Below are 18927 nucleotides of genomic sequence, written 5' to 3'. Positions count from 1 at the left end.
AAACATCAGATTTTGAGGCTTTGTTAATGGTATTTATTTATATGTTTTGGTTTTTGGTTGGTTGTTTTGTTTTGTTTTGTTTTATGTTGTAAAGTAATCTAGATACATTTGTGGTGGAAACTGTCATGTATATAATTCTGCTAGATGCTGATGTATACATATATATCAGCCTATATGAAAAATGAATACCATTCCATTTTAGTGGGTGGAGAAGTAGCCCGTACTTGGGTATTGCTTGGCAGTTTAAGTGTTAGTTTCAGTGGCAGACATCTCTTATAGTAACTGTAAAGGATATAGCAATGTACAGTTTTCCATGGTAGTAGTTTAAGCTATTCATCTCAGTTCTCAATGTGAAATAATCAGGATACAAATTTAGGTTTCAAGTTTAGGTTTCAAATTTAGGTTTCCAGTACTGATAGGCAAATAGACTTCACTGATTCTTTCTGCTTTACCTCGCTGTAATACAGTTGAGTAGTTGTGATGAAAAAAGGGGTTCGTTTCAGTCCATATGTCTCTGCAATAAGGAGTGAGGTAGCAGGTATGAATGATCTCATACTGATTTAATATTTGCCTTCAACTTCGGTTTATCCTCTTTTTGAATGAAATTATTAAATTAGGTTGCCAGATCTGACAAGTTAGCAAAATATGGATTCTTTGTGCCAGTGGTTTGTTGCAGTTGCTCTTACCAGAAGACAAAACCTTTCTTTGAGCCCATATTTTGGAAATGCTATCCTTTTTATTTGGAGTAATAACCCTGTAGTAATTCCATGATGCATACTCCCCGTTTCCCAAGGTAACAAGACCAGATTGGATGGGGCTTTGAGCAAACTGGTCTAGTGGAAGGTGTTGGATGGGGCTTTGGTCTGGTTTAGTGGAAAGTGTTCCTGCCCATGGCAGGGGGGTTGGAATTAGGTGATCATTAATGTCCCTTCCAACCCAAACCATTCTATGATACTATGATTTATTTCACTTGCTATTTTTTTCAGTATATTTTGTGACGGATTTTTACATGTCTGACATCTCATTTTTTTTTAGATCAGTCAAATCTAAGGTAAAGAACACTGAGTTTCCTTTACCTTAAATTGGATGCTGCTCAGTAATTTAGCCATTGCCAAAGATAAAGAATGAGCATGAACAGTAAGTTTTAGCCTTCCACTGGCCTAATTGGAATTTTTGCCTGAAATCTAATCATATCATAGTGATTAAGAACTGGTATTAAATTCTGTGTTTGTGAAGTGGCAGAGCTCTACACTGAAGGTATAGAATTTAAATAATTTTAATGCATGGGTTGTGAGAAAACTTGACAGCTTGGGTAGTTGTTACAGTTGGGTAAACTCCTGGTGCCAAACTTCTGAGCCAGTTGGGCGAACTGCTTTGTGGCAGCATAATGTAAGTTGTCTTGGAAAATCTTTTAAGGATTTTTTTGGTATAAGGAGGAAAATCCCATCTCTATTTCTAAAGCAAAGGGAAAAAATAATGTCTTATTCTATAATGATTTATTTGAGGATAGGCTAGAGTAGGCTAGATTAATTTAATGTTTTCTCTTTGAAAATGTGTGGGTCTATCTGAGAATAAGGAAATATATCAGAGACTCAGATTAAGTGGTGAGTGTGGGAGGTGGAGTTGTTTTTGTTTCTTTTGAGAAGGCTAGGACATTCCTTCACAACGATCTCTTCACACCAAGGTGAAGGAGCTGAAAAGAGGAGTTTTGTCCCCCCTCCTTGTGTACATCTGTGCTAGAGAATGCAATGCTACTCTCTGAATTTGAGCTTGAGATCTTTACTGGTTTTCCAAAGTCAGCCATATTTATAACAATAGCTTCATGTTACTGGATTGCAACATGAGTTGGAGTTTTGCCATACCATGCTATGTCATGTGCCTTAACCTGGTTATATCCACATTGTCATTTGGCTTAAATTCGCTCCCTAATCCTGAGCTCTTTTGCCTGCCTGTGTTCTCCAAAAGCAAGGAGAAAGGCACAGCGCGGTATTGCAGAGGACAGTGGACAGACAAATGCTGGGCTGCTGTTGTATGGTGGCTTCTCTAGCTCTGCAAGCCCATCTGTAGATCAGCAAGCCCTTGGCCACTGGGAGCCAGAGGAAGGTTACTATACAGAACTGGAATATCCCTTCCATGCCAGAATCATGGAGGGAGTTTAGACTAATGACAGCAAGCCTCCTGCAGTGTACAAACTCTTCCTCAGTGGATGAGGTCTAGGCTAGCATTCTCAATTTGATGTAGACAAAACAAATAAACACTGTCAGTTTACCCCATTCGTTATATTTAGTCAAACCCACCAAATCAAATTCTGCAAGAAGGAAGTCCAGCATGATCCTTCAACAAGCTGCTTTGAAAAGCCTTGATATGAAGTAATATGGCTTAAAGCAAGAGACTCCTGACATGCCTCAGAGGCTTATCCACCCCCCACACACCATAAATGGGAAAGCAGTGGTATTTTTCAGTCCTTTAAGGAACACCTGAGGGCCATGAATGAAGAGCACTTCTGTGCATGTCTTTATGGCTGGCATAGTACTGAGATTAGTCAGCTATGATTTTTCTCAGCATGGAAGAGCTTGTGTCTTGAAGCATCCATTTTGTCAGGGATTGTGCATTTTCCAATGCCAAATAAAAATGTATTCCTTGATATAAATGTCTCCTAGCTTTCCTTACTTCATCTAGGTGAGACTCACTTTAGGTGCTGAATGAGAAAAGAGAAAAAAAACTAGTCCCTCAGCTGCTCCCTGGTTCACACATGGATTACATGTGATCCCTGCCTTTCCATCCTTCCCATAAGGAATTCTGTTTTACTCTGCTGCTGGGTACAATACAGGAAATACTGCAAGTATTTGAGTTAGGCTAGCATACTGCTCACTAATATCCAAAAACAAACAAACAAACAAACAAACAAAAACAGTGTAAAAGTCCTAAAATCTCTTTAGGAAAGTGCTGCGTGGGTGCTGGCATTATCCTGAATTTTGTCAGGAATGTGTTCCTATCTCCTAGGGAAATTCAGGGTTTCCTCCACAAACATCGTCTCCTTCATGGTTAGTTTCTCCCAGCCTCTTTTGAAAGCCTTTCAATCTTCCTCTCAACATAAACAGCCTTGATCTCTGTGTGTCTCTAGTAGTATTTACATGCAACCATTTCTCCCAGATCTTTATAAATTGCCTCCTAATTGCACATATCTTTTAAATAAATCCCAGACTTTTATCTGAAATGCAGGAGTACTTTATATGTATTTTGTAACAGAAATCTGTAGGGACTGCAAAAGATTGTGAAGAAGATTGATATTGTATTGATTGATTGATTGGTATTGGACAATTGGAGTATCCACAGTAAAGAAATACTTTATACAAAACTTGCAGCAAATAATTTAACTGATCCTTAGGAGCTTTTGAGGTATAGTGTCATGCAGTCATAACTGTAATATCCTGATGCCTTTGGAGCTGCACAAGACAAATGAAACTGGATTGTGAGACCTTGGGAGACATCGTTCAAAAGATGCAGGATGACAAATTTTTGTCATCCTGCTATTAAGTTTCTATTTTCTTTAGCAACTTATTCCTCAGGCTAAGGTGAGCACACAAGTGCAGTAGAGATGTAATGAACCAGGAGTTCAGATAGAATTGCATTCCTTACAAAGTAGAATGAGGCTTTTTCACTGGTAAAATGTTTACTCTTAGTTATGCTAAGCATGTTTTCCAGGAATTCAACATAACTCACTATCCTACTTATTACTTGATCATTCATTCATTTTCTGTCTTCTTCAGCAGGAGACATTATCTATCTATTCCAGGACTTAGAGATTTCTTTCTAAATTTATCTTGGTAAGAGCCTTTGACAAAGATAAAAATGCATTTTTATTTGTTCCACAGGATACTATGGTGATGGTCTGAATGCTATCATTGTGTTTGCTGCATGCTTCTTGCCAGACAGCAGCCGAACTGATTACAACTATGTCATGGAAAATCTTTTCCTGTGAGTGATATGTGAACAATGTGACAATCTTCTCAAAATTGTGTAGTGAGAGATAACCTGTCTTTAATGAAGAGGTAACGTGGGTCATTAGAAGGGGAGCAATCTGAAAATAGCAAAATAGCAGTTTTAGATAAACTGCTCAGTGGTGTATTACTGTACTATTCCTTACCCAGTCACCCTCCCAAATTAAGGTGTATTTGACTGTAGTATCTCCATGAAAGATAAGGAATACAGTGTCTTCAGCTTCTTGGACCCACAATCATCCCACTGTTTCACTAGCGATTTCCAGTCCTTACAGAGAGCAATCAGCAGGGCCTGCGACCACCAGACTGGCTTTCACTCTTCATTTTTTATTATACACTGCCATGATACATCATCGTATATGATATTTTTAATATATGCTGTGTCTGTGTTCAGGAGTCACAGGACCATTTTCTGACACTTGTTTGAAAAATACAGGATAAATGGCAGTTGCTGACACAAACAGCGCAAAGTGTTTTTTTCTGACTCCAGCTGCTTCTGATTCAGTTATAAGTGGTGTCTCTTGGACAGGACACAAATTTGACCAAATAAACCCACATTTATCACAGTGAAATTACTGCTAGTAGCAACTACATTTGGCAGCCAAAAACTGTGAAGGCAGCAACTCCCCCAAGTGCCACCAGCTAGTTCCACTTACAGCTGCTGAAAAATCAATCATTCCGGAGTTCTTTATGCTAATACCCAGTATGTCAGTTCAGCAGCCAGCAGAGGCCTGGCCTTCACCATCTGCAGCTTACAAGGCACAAAACCTTGCAGCAAGAGCCCAGACCCCACTCTCTGTAAAACTCCAGTCCTTGAAGATGCCCATGGTGACAGCCAAAGCCTTCAGCGTTGTGTCTACATGTGAAAAATGAGATTGCTTTTGTTCCAGGTCAGACCAACTGCTGGAGTTCGGCTGGTAAAGCCTTTTAAGTCCCCCATGTTGTCTACAGTAACTGATTTACACAAAGCCCAGTGGTTTAGATGGGAAGAGTTACTGCAGGGGTTTTAAGTTAATAGGGCACAAAGCTGAGGGTAACAGTGACTGACATTAAACAGTTCTCTGTTCTCTGTAGTCTGTTCTCTGACATCACCCGAAACCCTTGTTCACAGGTAGAGTTGATGATAAATGGACTTGGTAGAGAAAGTATTTTCAAGCCTAAAGAGACTTTTCCACATCACTTGGGGATATTGCCAAAGTCCATTCTATATCTCAGTCTTTTTCTGGAGTGGTAGTTTAACAGGGAGTTCAGACTGGCTTCAGCTAATTTTAGGGCTGAGATTCTTGATTCTTTTTAACACAACAAGAACCAGAAAACAAAAGTCATATAATCCCTGTCTTTTACATGTAGGCCTATTAGTTGCATTGAAGTAAGAGGGAGCTCGACAGTTTGCAACATACCCAGCAACTGATAGGATTATTTTTTTAATTTTACTATTTACTATAACAGGGGTCTGGAGAGACATGCAAATTATTAAATATCTTCAGAGTTTTGTTTTGTTTTGTTTTGTTTTTTGTGTAGCATGATTCTGATCTAGATCTACCTCTAGTTTGTGATTAACAGCTGCCCTCTTAGATACTCAATTGCTGCCTGTTTTCTGTCCAGTTAAAATGCCACTCTCTTTTGTGAGAACTAGATTTTCTGCTCTTGTTTAAAGAAACTGCATTGTAAGGAATTTAAGGGTCAGATTAGATCATGAGTCATGCACATACACCTGTGAAAGGGGCCATTATGCTCCAGGATAGAGCTGCCTTTTGTAGGTAGAACTCTCAGGCATTCAGTTTTCTAAGGTGTGACTCAGTAATTTTTCACTGTAGTTTTTAGGCAGACATGCCTTGGGGCTGGAAGGCAGAGAGAACAAATTAAACATTCTGGTGATGAAGAGCTCCCAGGTGAGGCAGGGATTACTAAAACTGAGCAAAGTATCCATGTGTATAGTCCTGGCCAAGAATTTAAAGCTACCCTTTCGTTTGACTGACTACCCAGCTTCTTCTAGGTGAATTTGGCCCTGGGGGGTATAGTCTGTCTCAATGCAGAGCTGAAAAATTTAATGAGTGTTTGAAACGTTTTGATCACAAAATGAAGTAATGGCATGGAGTGCACTGTCCCCTTGGAAGGCAAGTTGATAGTCAAGTTCTATTAGCTTTGAGATACAAAAGATTTATAGCTTGCAGTCACAGATTCAGCAGCAGTAATCTGAAGGTCATAATAATTGTAGAAAAGTATCTTATCCTGACCCTTATTATTTTTTCATTGAGCAAACATGATAATTAATAATGAAGACACATTTCTCAACAGTTAGAATTGTGGTTTTCTAGTCATAGTTCTAGAGGTAGGTAGTATGGTGACCAGTTCTGAAAGTCTGCTCTTGGTTTAAACGAAAATAAAACACTGTCTTGCCAAAAGACAGTTGGCATGTATCTTGGTTGGCCTTGATACATTCCTAGTAGACTGATTTTTATTGTGTTTAAATAAAACAATCAATAATTTAAAATACATACTCACTTCTGTTCTCTTATCAGGTATGTAATCAGTACCTTAGAGCTGATGGTAGCAGAAGACTATATGATTGTATACTTGAATGGAGCAACACCAAGGAGGAGGATGCCTGGACTGGGTTGGATGAAAAAATGTTACCAGATGATTGATCGACGGTGGGTGGTATTTTCCTTTGTGATCCACACCTATTATTTTAAACATTGTCCATTTCTGTTGCTCCCCTGTATGACAGTGTTCAGTGTATATGATTTTTGTGTATGTTTTGTATTTTCTTACTTTCTTAATAAACTGTTGATTTTCTTTTTCTTAGATTGAGGAAGAATTTGAAATCATTCATAATTGTCCATCCATCATGGTTTATCAGGACAATCCTGGCTGTGACACGACCTTTTATAAGGTATGTAGTGAATACTGGTTTAATGCTATGTCCCTAAGAATATAGAAGCACTCTAAATCAACAGAAATGGCTGTTAATCTCTCACTGATCTGTGCTGGGATGATTTTGACAGTTAAAGTTGACTTCCCTAAAGTGAGTGGGGAAAAAAAATTGATTTGTGTGGGAATGCAGCTATGTACAATATGTATATGAAGAATTGGTAAATAAGTTCTTTAAAATTGTTTTGTTCTGAGCCTATTTGAAGGCTTGTAGGAAGGGGGTCTATATATGGTGATAGTCCATTGTAAAAAAACGATGACTACTGAACAAGATTAAGCTATAGTTCTGGTTTAAAAAAGTTAGTTGCTACTCATTCAAGGGGACTGCCCTGAGCTATTTGACCTGGTTCCAAATAAAAGGTTTTCTGCCACCAAAAATACTTTGATTGGTTAAAAACGAAGTGTTAGATACAGAAGACCTCAAAAATTTTTAAAGAAGATGGACAAGTATACAGCTGGAACACTGAGATCAGGAGAGCACACGGACAGGCATGAGAAAGAGTTGCTTCAAATAAGAGGAGTGGCATCTTGTGTACAGAAGCCACACAGAGAATTACACATGAGAGACAGCAGAGACGTCTACCCCGAGAATACAGACGAGAACGCTGAAAGTGTCTGTCACAAGGTGCGCTGTCCTGACAGGGTAACTGTGGGATGGAGAAGAAAATGACTTCTCGCACTGCTGCTTAATTGCAACAGGCAATCATAACAGCGATTCTTCTTTCACATGTGACGACTTCAATACCAAGTAGAAAGTGACAACTGAAAATACTAGAATAACACAGGAACCAGCACCTGGAATTATCAACAGTAATAACAGGGGATTCAGTTAGATGCATTTGGTGTCTGAGATGTTTCAGTTGGCTTACTATTTGCTCCAGATAAAAGAGTAGACAGTAAAATCAAATATGCCCCACCTGTTTGAATTCATGAGTCATTTATTTGAGATGGCCAGGAGCAGCCACGCATTTTGCACTTCCGAACTGGTGATAAAGTTCACTCTAAACAGTTTGACAAACAAAGTTAACAGTCCATAACTAGATACAGTAGAGACCAGTTACAAATCTCCATTTCAGCCAAAAGGTAGATTGAGTCTCAGTCAGAAGCAGAAGAATGTGAAGTGCAAATGGGAGCTGAAAAAAGGTGTGCAAGGCATAAGGCCAATGTGACATGGTAAAATCACAGAGTGGTTAAGGCTTGAAGGGAGCTCTGGAGGCCATCTGATCCAACCACCTCTACTCAAGTAGGACCATCTACAGCAGGTTACCCTGGACCATGTCCAGGCAGTTCTTGAAGATCTCCGCGGAGGGATACTCCACTACCTTTCTGGGAAACCTGTGCCAGTGCTCCATCACCCTCACAGTGAAGAAGTTTAGTTAGACCCTCTTGTGTTCCAGTTTGTGTCCATTGCCCCCTGTCCTATCATTGGGCACCAATAAAAAAAGCCTGGCTCTGTTTTATTTGCATCCTCCCTTCAAGTATTTATAGACATCAATGAGATCTGCCCCTGAGCCTCCTCTTCTGAAGGTTGAACAGTCCCAGTTCTCTCAGCCCCTCCTCATAAGAGAGGTTATTCAGACTCTTGATCATAGAGCACCTCAATCATTTGGTCACCATCTGTTGTACTCCTTCCAGTATGTCCATGTCTCTCTTGTACTAGGGGGCCCAGAACTCCACATGAGGCCTCACCAATGCTGAGTAGAGGGGAAGGATCACCTTTTTTGATCTGCTAGTGATACTTTACCTAACGAAGCCAAGAACACCATTAGCCTTCTTAGAGGCAAGCGCACGTTGCTGACTCATTTTCAACTTGGTTTCTGTTCATCAACTTGGAAGATGAGTTGAGGATGTAAGAAAGCTGAACCCCTCTCTGAGGACAGAAGAGCAGTGTGAGAGAGATGAGTAAAAAAAACTGGAAGGCATAAAAGGAGACAGTTAATTCAGTAAAAATCACTATGTAAGGAGAAAGAAACTTGATTAGACTGAAGGCCAATGGCTATATCATAGTTTGCTAGCCCAGAGCTGTTCACTGAACTACTGACATGTACTGTGGGAATTCTAGAGTGAGAAATGAATTGCTCCCAAGGCAAGGAGAGAAGGTCCCAAGATAGTAAGATAGCTAAGCCACTTAATTTTAATTCTGTTTCAGCTGAGATACAGGGCAAACCAGTAGGAATCAAGAAACTAAAAGACAGCAAAACGGCAAGGGACAGTCAAGTCACTGAGAGTTTTTTCTTTTTCTCCTCGTTGTCCCTGTCCTTCTCCTTCTCCTTCTCCTTCTCCTTCTCCTTCTCCTTCTCCTTCTCCTTCTCCTTCTCCTTCTCCTTCTCCTTCTCCTTCTCCTTCTCCTTCTCCTTCTCCTTCTCCTTCTCCTTTTTTCTTTGTTGTTTTTGGTTCTGGTTTTATTTCAGTCTGTAGAAGCTTCTGATTGGTTTCCAGCTTGCCAAGTTACTATAGTTGGCAGTTCAGATGGTCCAGACTATGGTTACATTTTGGATAAAATGCTAAGAATTATCTATCTGTTACTATGTCTTTCACTGGACGATTATGGGTGATTTGCTCATCTTAAAACATAACCATTGGCATGCTCCAGTGTGTGTGCTGAATGACAGTACAAAGAGAAATGAAAGTGGGTGACCTTAACTATTCACAGTACCTTCATGTATTCTTGTTTTAGCTGTCTCACTTTACCTTCATAAAAAGATATGTATGGTAATGTGAGGGGAAGTAACCTTTTGCTCAGAGCTATTTCAGATGCTTCACGTTGTCTGGTCATAACCCCAAATCATCAGTGAATAAGAAAAAATATATCGTGTTTTACATGGCCTAACAGTTAAGAAAATTTATGCTCAATCTGTCACTGTTACTGATGTTGAAAGACTATATAAATGAAACCAGAGCTGGATTTGGATGATTGCTTTATGAGTCAAATGAGAAGGAGAGATTTCACCTAAGCTAATACATATTAAATAATTCAGGTTAAATAAGTGAGTAGTTTATATTTTTAAAGTATGCTTTCTCAACACCCTTAGCCTTTTTCTCAGTGTTCATTTCTCAAACACAATAAATGATCATTATGCACAGCTGAACTAAACAAGGGAAGTATTTCCCTGTAATCAGTCACTGCAGTAAGAATAGGCACACACATACCCAATCAGATGTGTACTCATCTAAACAAATGTGGATGTTCAGCTGTATTATGTTTGAGAATCATAGCTAAATATAAATGCTAATTTGTCATGATCACCTTAAGTGAATGTTTTCCATCTTTTTTTTAAATGTATGTGTGCTGCAGAGGATTTGGTTCTTTCTGTAATTTTAATACATCTCCTAACTGCATCTCATTGCCTAGTATGTAGGCATTGCAATTTTATAATACTGTCCTAAATACTGTAATCTAGCCTAGCCAAAGAACAAAAAAATAAAAAAATAACGTCTAGTCTTGATTTCAGTCTAACTAGGCATCAGGTATGCATATGGTCAGTCAAACTTAGGAGAAAAGTCAATTGACACATGTTGTTTCTGTGTTTCAGCTCTAAGTTCAGTAGTAAAATACAGTACGTCAACACGTTGGCAGAGCTTCGTGAGATGATTCCAATGGAATACGTGCACATACCGGATAGTATTGTCAAGTAAGTGGTGTAGAGACAGAATGTACTTGGTCTAAGAGAAACTATTTTCACAAACTAGTAACAGTGTTTCAGCAACTATAAGAAAAATAGAAAACCTCTACCTGATTCTGTGACAAATGCTTATGTGTTGTTCCACAAAATAACTCCACTATTAAACCCTGAAGAAGGAAAACGCTGTGTTGCTGAAACACAAAGCGCAATAAATATGCAATCCTAGGGGAACCAAAGCTTATAGAAAGAGGAAAGTTTTGTATTGGACCAAATAATAATACTGGTAAAATGAAGACAGGATTTCAGGCTCATAGTCCTTTCATCACGTCTATGCCTATATAATCTGGGTTGGAACAGACTGTTTATTCGCTAGTTGTAACTCAGAAAGAAAATAGGAAAGTTTGACCCTTCTACAGTTAGTTATCAGCTTACATGTATGCTATGTCTTTGCATAACTTTTACCAATGTTTAAGTAGAAGTGTTAAGTTTTAGCAATACAGAGCTTTGAACTGAAACCATAATTCAGAGATAATCTTGTTCAAAAGACACTGACAACCCAGATTCACCATTCATTTTCTTGTTGATCTCTGATGTTTCAAACAAAGCCATTGAAAAATAATGGCTCAGTTCTTGCCTCTTAAGTTTATAGGTTTCCTAAATGCAGGTAGTTCTGAAGGAAGTTAATTTCAATTACTCAAGTGAGCTGGCTTTTTTTTTTCAGATATCAAAACAAACTGAAGTGGTATACCTAGACTGAAAACCTTTGAAATCTATTATGGTTTTCATGTTAGTCATTATTACAAAGATTTGCTGCTGGGAACTGTATTGCTTTTCTTCTTTTTATTAAATATACTAGGTTTTGAACAGGCAAGCATTCTGTTTTGGTGAGTAAATAGACAAGTATGATTGTATTTTCCTTATGGTTTATCAGTGACTTGGTATGAAGAACGCTTATTTTGGAGCTGTCACAGATCTCTTCAGCCCAGGCAGGAGTTTTCACACATGCCTCACAGAGGTGAAAGCAGCATAATGAGCTCTTCATCAGACCGGTGATTGCTCTGATTCTTGAGGTGTCAATCCAGGGAGGAAGTGTGAAGCTCAGGTCTGCACGGCACTTGTAAAAATAGTAAATTATAGTCATGAAATCAGGTATGAGAAGGACTTTCACTCAAATTTGTTTGGTTTTGTGACTGCCTTAGAAATGGAGTAAAAAAGTAGAAGTACAAGGAAAGTAGAACACAGAGTTCATTGGTCACCTGGTAAGAGATGACCAAGATGTTTTAACATCCCTACAGTTCCTTCAGCCTCCCTCTCTCCCTGATTCCTGTCCTCTCTCTTTTGATTTCCATAAACAGTTTTAATTGTCCTCTTTAATACAGACCTTAACCTAATACTCCAATGTGTTTCTCTATTTGCATTCCTTGCTGTGTTTCACTGTTACACTGTCTATAGCAGTGCACGCATCCTGTGTTACACACTTCTTTTCTTCCCTATAGACTGTAAAGTCCATTCACCTCAGAAACCAAAGGTGAAATAATCACAGCACTGGTCTGTGGAGACTAGGATTCAGAGCTTAAGGAAGTTTTAGCAAACTGCCTGTGTTTTGTCATCAGCAGCCAGATGAGTGATCATGATTTTGCTGAAGACAAAAATCAAAATGTGACAAATGTGCCCATTGGTGGCAAGCTTTATCAAAATGTCATGATGTGATATGAAGTGGGTGTGAATTGAAGGCACTGTGAGTGGTTACTCCCATGCCAAAGGGAGAAGAGTAGAGATGAATTCAGGTGTTAGCTTCCCTTCTGCTTCAGGTTGAGGAGGATTACTGTAACAAAATAATACAAAATGCACCGTTCAGCAGTCTAATTACTCTACCAGCAAGAACAGACATACCACTGTGGTTATGAGGAACCCCACCTGTAGCAAGTATGTGGGTTTATGCCAGGGTTTGGGTTGTGTTGTTGTCTGGTAGTTTTTACTGAAGTGAGATACAATATGCCTGGAGTATCATATGAACTTGCATGTCTTTTCTCTTCCTTCACCCACTCTTATCTTGTAAGGTATGATGAAGAGAAGTGTATTAAGAGAAGAATGAGGTAAAACTTGCTTTCTAGCCCACGCTACTGCTCATAGCAGACTGAATCTGTGTGACAGCCTTTCACCCACAGGTGACCTCAATAGCTGAATGAGAGAGGCCTTCCAATGTTGTGGAATCCTACTTTCCCCTTCAAGCTGTTGAGATCAGCCTCCTTTGCAAACAAAACCTACTCAACTGTAAATGTCCTTGATTTGGCCCAGGCTGCAGCTACTTTGTTTCTATCTGATAGAGCAATTGAATGCTTTCAGCTCTGTCCACTGGGCATGCCTCAGATCCCTGCTGCTTTTATGTTTTTGCCTCCAAATAATTTTTAAAAGGAGTTGCAAATTAAGATTGGGTTGAGAATAGAAATAAATAATATCATAGTAAACTGAAGAGCCTCAGGGTTTGTGCGTAATACTGGGTGCCTATTTTAGAAGCATGTATTCTATTTGTTCTTTGCTTTGCTATTGCTCTGCTTCTCTCTTATGCTCTGCTTGCTTCTTTGTTTCTTTATATCAATAACTTTTACTCATGCAGACTGGATGAAGAGCTGAGGGAAGCTTCAGAAACAGCTAAGTAAGATAGCTTTCAGCTGGATGCTGGCATTATATTTATTTGGTTCACAGGGATGGATTGAATGCAATACGTTTGGTACAACAATCAGTTCATAGTTCCAATTATTGTGTAAGTTTCCACATCTGTGAATTGACTTCCCCTCTCACTGTAAGCAGCCTGCTTTTATACAGCTGGGTCACAGAAAGAAATAAGCACACTCTTAAAAAAAAAAAAAAAAAAAAAGTTTTGCTATTTTTTGGCAATGTTCTACAGTCACAGGGAGGATTGAAGTCACTTTTTTACTCCATTACAGTGGTTTATTAAGCATTTTTCTACTTCATCTGCTGTGTTACATGGTTCAAATAATTCTTAGGAGGTTCATATCATTCTTTTTGAAAATTATTTTTTTTTTACAATTTACAAAGTTAACAATGGTTATTATATCACATTCTCTGTTAAGGGAAGTAGTAACTTCTTTCTTTCCACTGTTGGTTTGAAGGGCTAGTGGATTAATACTTGATAATATTGTATCACCTGTGGTAACTTAATAAATCAGTGTCAGATGATGATCAGGTACTTTAAACTCACAACTGTAATTTGGCTTTAAGATGCTAAGGCAACACAGCGTGAAGTACCATAAAAATCTTGAACTGGAAGGACACAGTCCTTGATTCACTAAGCTAAGCTTAGAGATCATTTATGCTTTGCACTTTTTCTATGCATCTTTTATACAAGATTCCACAGAAGGGAATCAAGTGTGACATTTTCCCTGCAATTTTTGTAACCAGAGGGTGTTTGTTTTTTTAAAGTTTTTTTTTTCTGCCTCCTTCCTTTAACTCTTCTTTAACCTATATACTTCAGAATTTTCATCTTTCAACTTCTTTGTAGAATTTTTTATCCTTTTGTGTAGTACACATTTTTCACAAGCTCTCCTGAGATAAGCTTTTAAAATGACCAAAGTGAAATATCCGAAACACTTGCCAATGTTTTTTGATTCTAACAATTAAATTGCCTCAGAAGCAGTAAAATCATATAAGTAGTTATCTGATACCACCTGTACATTTTGTTAAACAAAAGAGTTAAACAAAAGACCCACACAACCCTGAAATGTAATTTCTATCTATTCTATTCAAACATTTTCAAACACATTGGATAATACTGCAATGAAAACTGTGGGGAAAAAAAAAAAAAAACTGTTTTCTTGTTAAGCCTTCAGTTTAAAACAGGGCAGGCTGCAGCATAACATGTGAAAGGGGAACTAAACATTCATGTGAGTTACCATTAATTACTGTTATTGTTGGATGTATGAAGTCACTGTAGTGTGTTTTGCTTCCCCAACCTAAAGAAATATCTTAAAAAATTATTATACAAACTAATTGGTGTTGTAGGCACAAAGCTCACTAGATTCCTGTCAACAGCATTTCTGTGTTTGTGCAACCAAAGGTACTCACTACAGTTAGTTACTACATCCCCCAAATAAGATTTCATATTTGAAGAGAGAAAGAAAGAAACACAGAAGAAATGTTTACTGCTTCCTCTTTTTTCCTTGTGCCCAGAACTAGCTGCCTCTCAAATGATCCAGAAATCACTTCAGTGGAACAGGAGTAAGAATTTGTGCCTAATACTGTCATTTTCTTTCAACATTATTTCACAGCCATATTACTAGGAACAGAGACTGGGTAGACTCCATAAAGCTTTCTGGAGAACTAAATGCTCTTTTGTTTATTTTCAGGAACTTGATTCGATACATGCAAGCAGAAAAAACACTGCAGTTGAGATTTTTTCTATTTGCATTGCAGATGTGTGAAGTGTTCTTGACAATTTTCAGAGACAGATGCAGTTCTTAGCCTGAGGATCTTCAGGTTATGTGGAAGACTTAAAGAAAAGTTATGTGAAAGACAGAAATCATGCAACATGATCAGAGGGAAGATAATCACATGGTTTTTTCTCAAAGGGTGATAATCTTGCAGTCTCAAAAGACTGTGGTGGTTTTACCGTGCTAGGCAGCTAAACACCACAACTGCTCTCTCACTGTATGGGCTGCTGCAGGGAAAGTTAACATCCCAGCCAGACACAGTACACTTGCCCTTCTCACCAAGAGGTTTAAAGAGTCTTCTCTTTGACTTCAGTTTCTGGGTTGTCCTTTTGATGCCTTTCTTCTCTTTGCTTTTTCTGCATCTCAGCTTTTTTCCATAGTTATTTGCCTAAATAAATTCCAATTTCTTAATTTCTTTCACTTTCAAAGCCAGACTGGTTCCCTTGGAAATGGGAACGTCTCCTCTGACATACTGCTCCTCTGTCGTGCCGTAACCGAAGCATGCAACCTGCTCTGTTCTCACTGCACATCAGTGAGGATGTTTGTAGCCACAGCATGTCACACGAGCACAAACTGTGTGTTTGCTGGAACAGCATGTCAGGTGGAGTAGCCATTGCAGCAGTCTGTGTACTGTGCACTGTGCCCAGTGTGTACCAGGGAGTAGTGATTGTGGACTTTGCTGTCCCTGCCCACCTGACTGTTACTTAGTAACACACTGGTGTCTCACATGGAAATACTGTTCAGGAAATAGCGTTCACCTGACTCTTCGGTAAAAGATACCGTCACTTGAAGTAAGCAAACAAATAACCAGAAGTACATACAGCAAAACAGGTGCATAAACAAAATGGAGCTTTTTTGCCACTTTTTTTTTTTTTTCAAATAAAGTCATACTTCAGTAAACTACCACAGTGTTATACCTGGTTAGAATTAAAAATTAAACTCTTGATTCCTGAGCTATTGACATAAAATCTCTAAACATTTTTATTTTTTTTCTCAGATACAGTTTATTCTGTAATGAGTCAATATGAGAACGGTTGTTTTTTTTAAAGTATGAGAAGAAAAAATAAATAACCTGTTAAAGACTCTATTTATGGTGTAAACTTTTTGGTGGCTTGAATAAACTTTCTGTTTTTCACAAAAAGACGCTGAGCAGCTTATAAAAAGCAATATGAGAAGAAAAACTGTATTTAGCTTAAGCAAGTATAGCTGTGACTGAATTAATGTCAATTCTCGACATTTGTTTTCTCTGCATAAATATGTATCTTCCTTTGGAAGTGTCAGTAATTTTCCTGTGGTCGTATCACACACTTCTGGTGTAATTTCTTCAGGATTTCCTGTGTAAATATCTCCACAATGATCACAGCAGTTTTACACAGCCGTTTTTTCTGTATGGTTTCTGCTGAAACCTCTCTGGAGTCTGCCCACCTCTTAGGTTGCTTCTGCTGTTGTTTTTTTCATATCTATTGTCATGCTCTTTTGTATACTGTTTTGTTTAACATCTTCCACTACCCCGTGACTTCTAAAAAGGTTTCACTATAAAATAATCCACTGTGAAGAATTCTGTGTGTTCTATAACTGATAGTGGCTTTCAGAGGTCATAAATATTCAAGATGTTTTTTAGTTTTGTGTTCCAAGAGGGAAATTGTGTCTTGATGCAATGTTTGGGATGACAATTTCTTATTCGAAAGAATACTTCCAAAGAATTTGGCAACTTGTTTGCACTAAATGCCAAAACCATACTCATAGAAATATTCTTAGAGGCACCCATGTCTTACCTTACTATGGTGTCATCCCACCAGTGGATCTTTCCACGGCTGGTGTCCAATGCTACTCAGATTGAAATTGCTGTGCATGTAGTTAATAGGTTTCAAGAAAGCAGCAACATTCTGTATTTTCTATATAAGTGAGGTAGGATCTGTGTAAATTATTTGACACTGATGCATTTAAGTAAATGAGATGCTCAACACTTTGCGGGAGGCCGGGATTGTGGAAATGACTGGCCATGTGTACCATCCCACTAATGTCCTTTCTTTCATATTTTTTTGTTTCTTTTTTAATATGTAGCATTGACATGACCCTGAAATAACAAGCATCACTGCCAAACATTTGAAGAAGAGAGTATGCTTGGATTTTCGTCACCCAGACTCCTGTGACCATGGTGTGCAATAGGCAATTTGGTTCATTTTGTTTGTGGTATGACTTTTTTGGTGCCATTTTGCAATCTAAGAAGACCAAATGGGCCAATCCTGTTGCCATGGAAACAGCAAAAATTTGGACCTACCTATTTGTTGTTTTCAGAAATAGAGTTTTCATTAGGAACACTATATCATCTAGCATTGGTTTCTGTAAATGTGTGTAATTTCTGTTTAAAATTATATTTTACCAACAGTATGCCTCATGAATGAGTCAATGAGGATGTAGATTTTTGTTTTAGTTCAGTCTTCAGCATATTAACATTATGCATAACTGAATTGTTATTATTACAATAAATGTTAGCTTAGTTGTTTCAAAGAGCAGCAGCAGGCTTATTGTTCAAAAAAAAAATAATCCTAGAAACAATGCAGGATTTTCCTTAAAGTATTTGTTTCTGCTGTATGAAAAGTCTTCCCATCTTCATTTAACCCTAATAACTTTTTATTTTCTCACAGAAAGGCCTGATACTCTAAAAATAATAATTAGTTATTAAAGACACTTCATAGAGGACAAATGACTAACAAAATAATTTTAATCACTTACTTTTTTCTTTATTTTAAGCATAGCTTTTAGAGAGGTAGCAAATCCTGTAAATTTTTGTCAGATGTTCTAAAAGGCTTTGAATTTAATTATTTTATTATTGTTGTTTTTTAATGCTTTTACAGTAGTGTTTTTTTTTTTTTAAAGTTATGACTCTTTGAATGGCATCCTAACTGAAATCACAAAGGCTAATGCTATGAATACCAAAAAAAATGCACTTAGTATTTTCTGCTAACAACTAACGACTGAAAGGTAAATATATAAATTTAAAGTTGGGAATCACAATCATTTGTTAGAAATATATATCGAAGTATTATTTGAAGTATGCCTAATATCAAAAATAAGTATTACAATGCAGTTTGTTGTCTGTATCATAAAACATATCGGTATAAACATGAAAAGAAGAAAAAAAAAGCAAGTATTTGTTGTTTGCTGCTGTCCTGCATACTGCGATGAAAGACTCTGTAGTAAGTTCTGATACTCAAATGGAAAATAACTGTAGTGGCTCAGACCATTCTTTTGCAAGACAGTGCAAATTATTACTTGAGTGAATTCTGCTTGTCTGCTTTAAAAAGTCAAGAGTATGACCAATGCTTTCTCTTCCCCCAATGAACATATTGTGTGCACTTGCCAAACCTGCTGACTCATCTACCTTGTGGGATGTCCTAATGGAAGTAACAGAATTATGCGCTCTCTGAAATATTATTCCCATCTTCAAGAGATTTTCATGTGCCCTAGAATTACATCTGTGGATTCTCTACTTGTCTTTTAATTAGTAATCCTTAGAAGTCATAATTTTCATTTTATGTATGCACTAACTCCAGTCCCACTTCCAGTCCAGAATTATTAATTAAACAGAAGACAAGCAAAGTTTGCTTGGGCAATGAAATTTAAGCAAAAGTCAGGACAGCACAAGCCTTGATTTTTCAGTAGGATCTAAACTGAGAGTGAAAATTGTATTTCGTCCTTCATTTAAAAAGTTGATAATTTTGTTCTGTGGTTTGCACATTTCCATTTGTGTCAATTTGTATCTTATATTTGCAAGAGGAAGTCTGTAGGCAAGGGAGCAAGCATCCATCACTGTGTGCAGTTGCTCAGCTACTGTAATGAAGATTGACAAATTTGTCAGAAAGGCAAGAGGTTGCCAAATGCTTACTTATCTGCCAGCAACAAAACTGAAATATC

At 37.9% G+C, this 18927-nt stretch overlaps 1 protein-coding gene across 1 annotated transcript in view; it reads left to right on the top strand.

Moving 5' to 3' along the window:
- PRUNE2 (prune homolog 2 with BCH domain) overlaps positions 1–17095 on the top strand; it is a gene marked incomplete at both ends in the record, with an annotated part of 135167 nt that extends 118072 nt beyond the window's left edge. The window contains 7 exons of the mRNA XM_084304662.1: positions 3876–3978; positions 6524–6655; positions 6811–6897; positions 10469–10567; positions 12619–12654; positions 14750–14797; positions 17074–17095. Coding sequence (XP_084160788.1) covers positions 3876–3978; positions 6524–6655; positions 6811–6897; positions 10469–10567; positions 12619–12654; positions 14750–14797; positions 17074–17095 — 527 coding nt within the window. The remainder of the gene's footprint in view (positions 1–3875; positions 3979–6523; positions 6656–6810; positions 6898–10468; positions 10568–12618; positions 12655–14749; positions 14798–17073) is intronic.
- Between the last annotated feature and the right edge of the window lie 1832 nt (positions 17096–18927).

Source organism: Netta rufina (genome assembly GCF_964035555.1).
Source record: "Netta rufina genome assembly, chromosome: Z".
In the NCBI taxonomy this organism is placed as follows: Eukaryota; Metazoa; Chordata; class Aves; order Anseriformes; family Anatidae; genus Netta; species Netta rufina.
The sequence above is the reverse complement of the archived record's forward strand: the minus strand, read 5'-3'. Positions and strand labels throughout refer to the sequence as shown.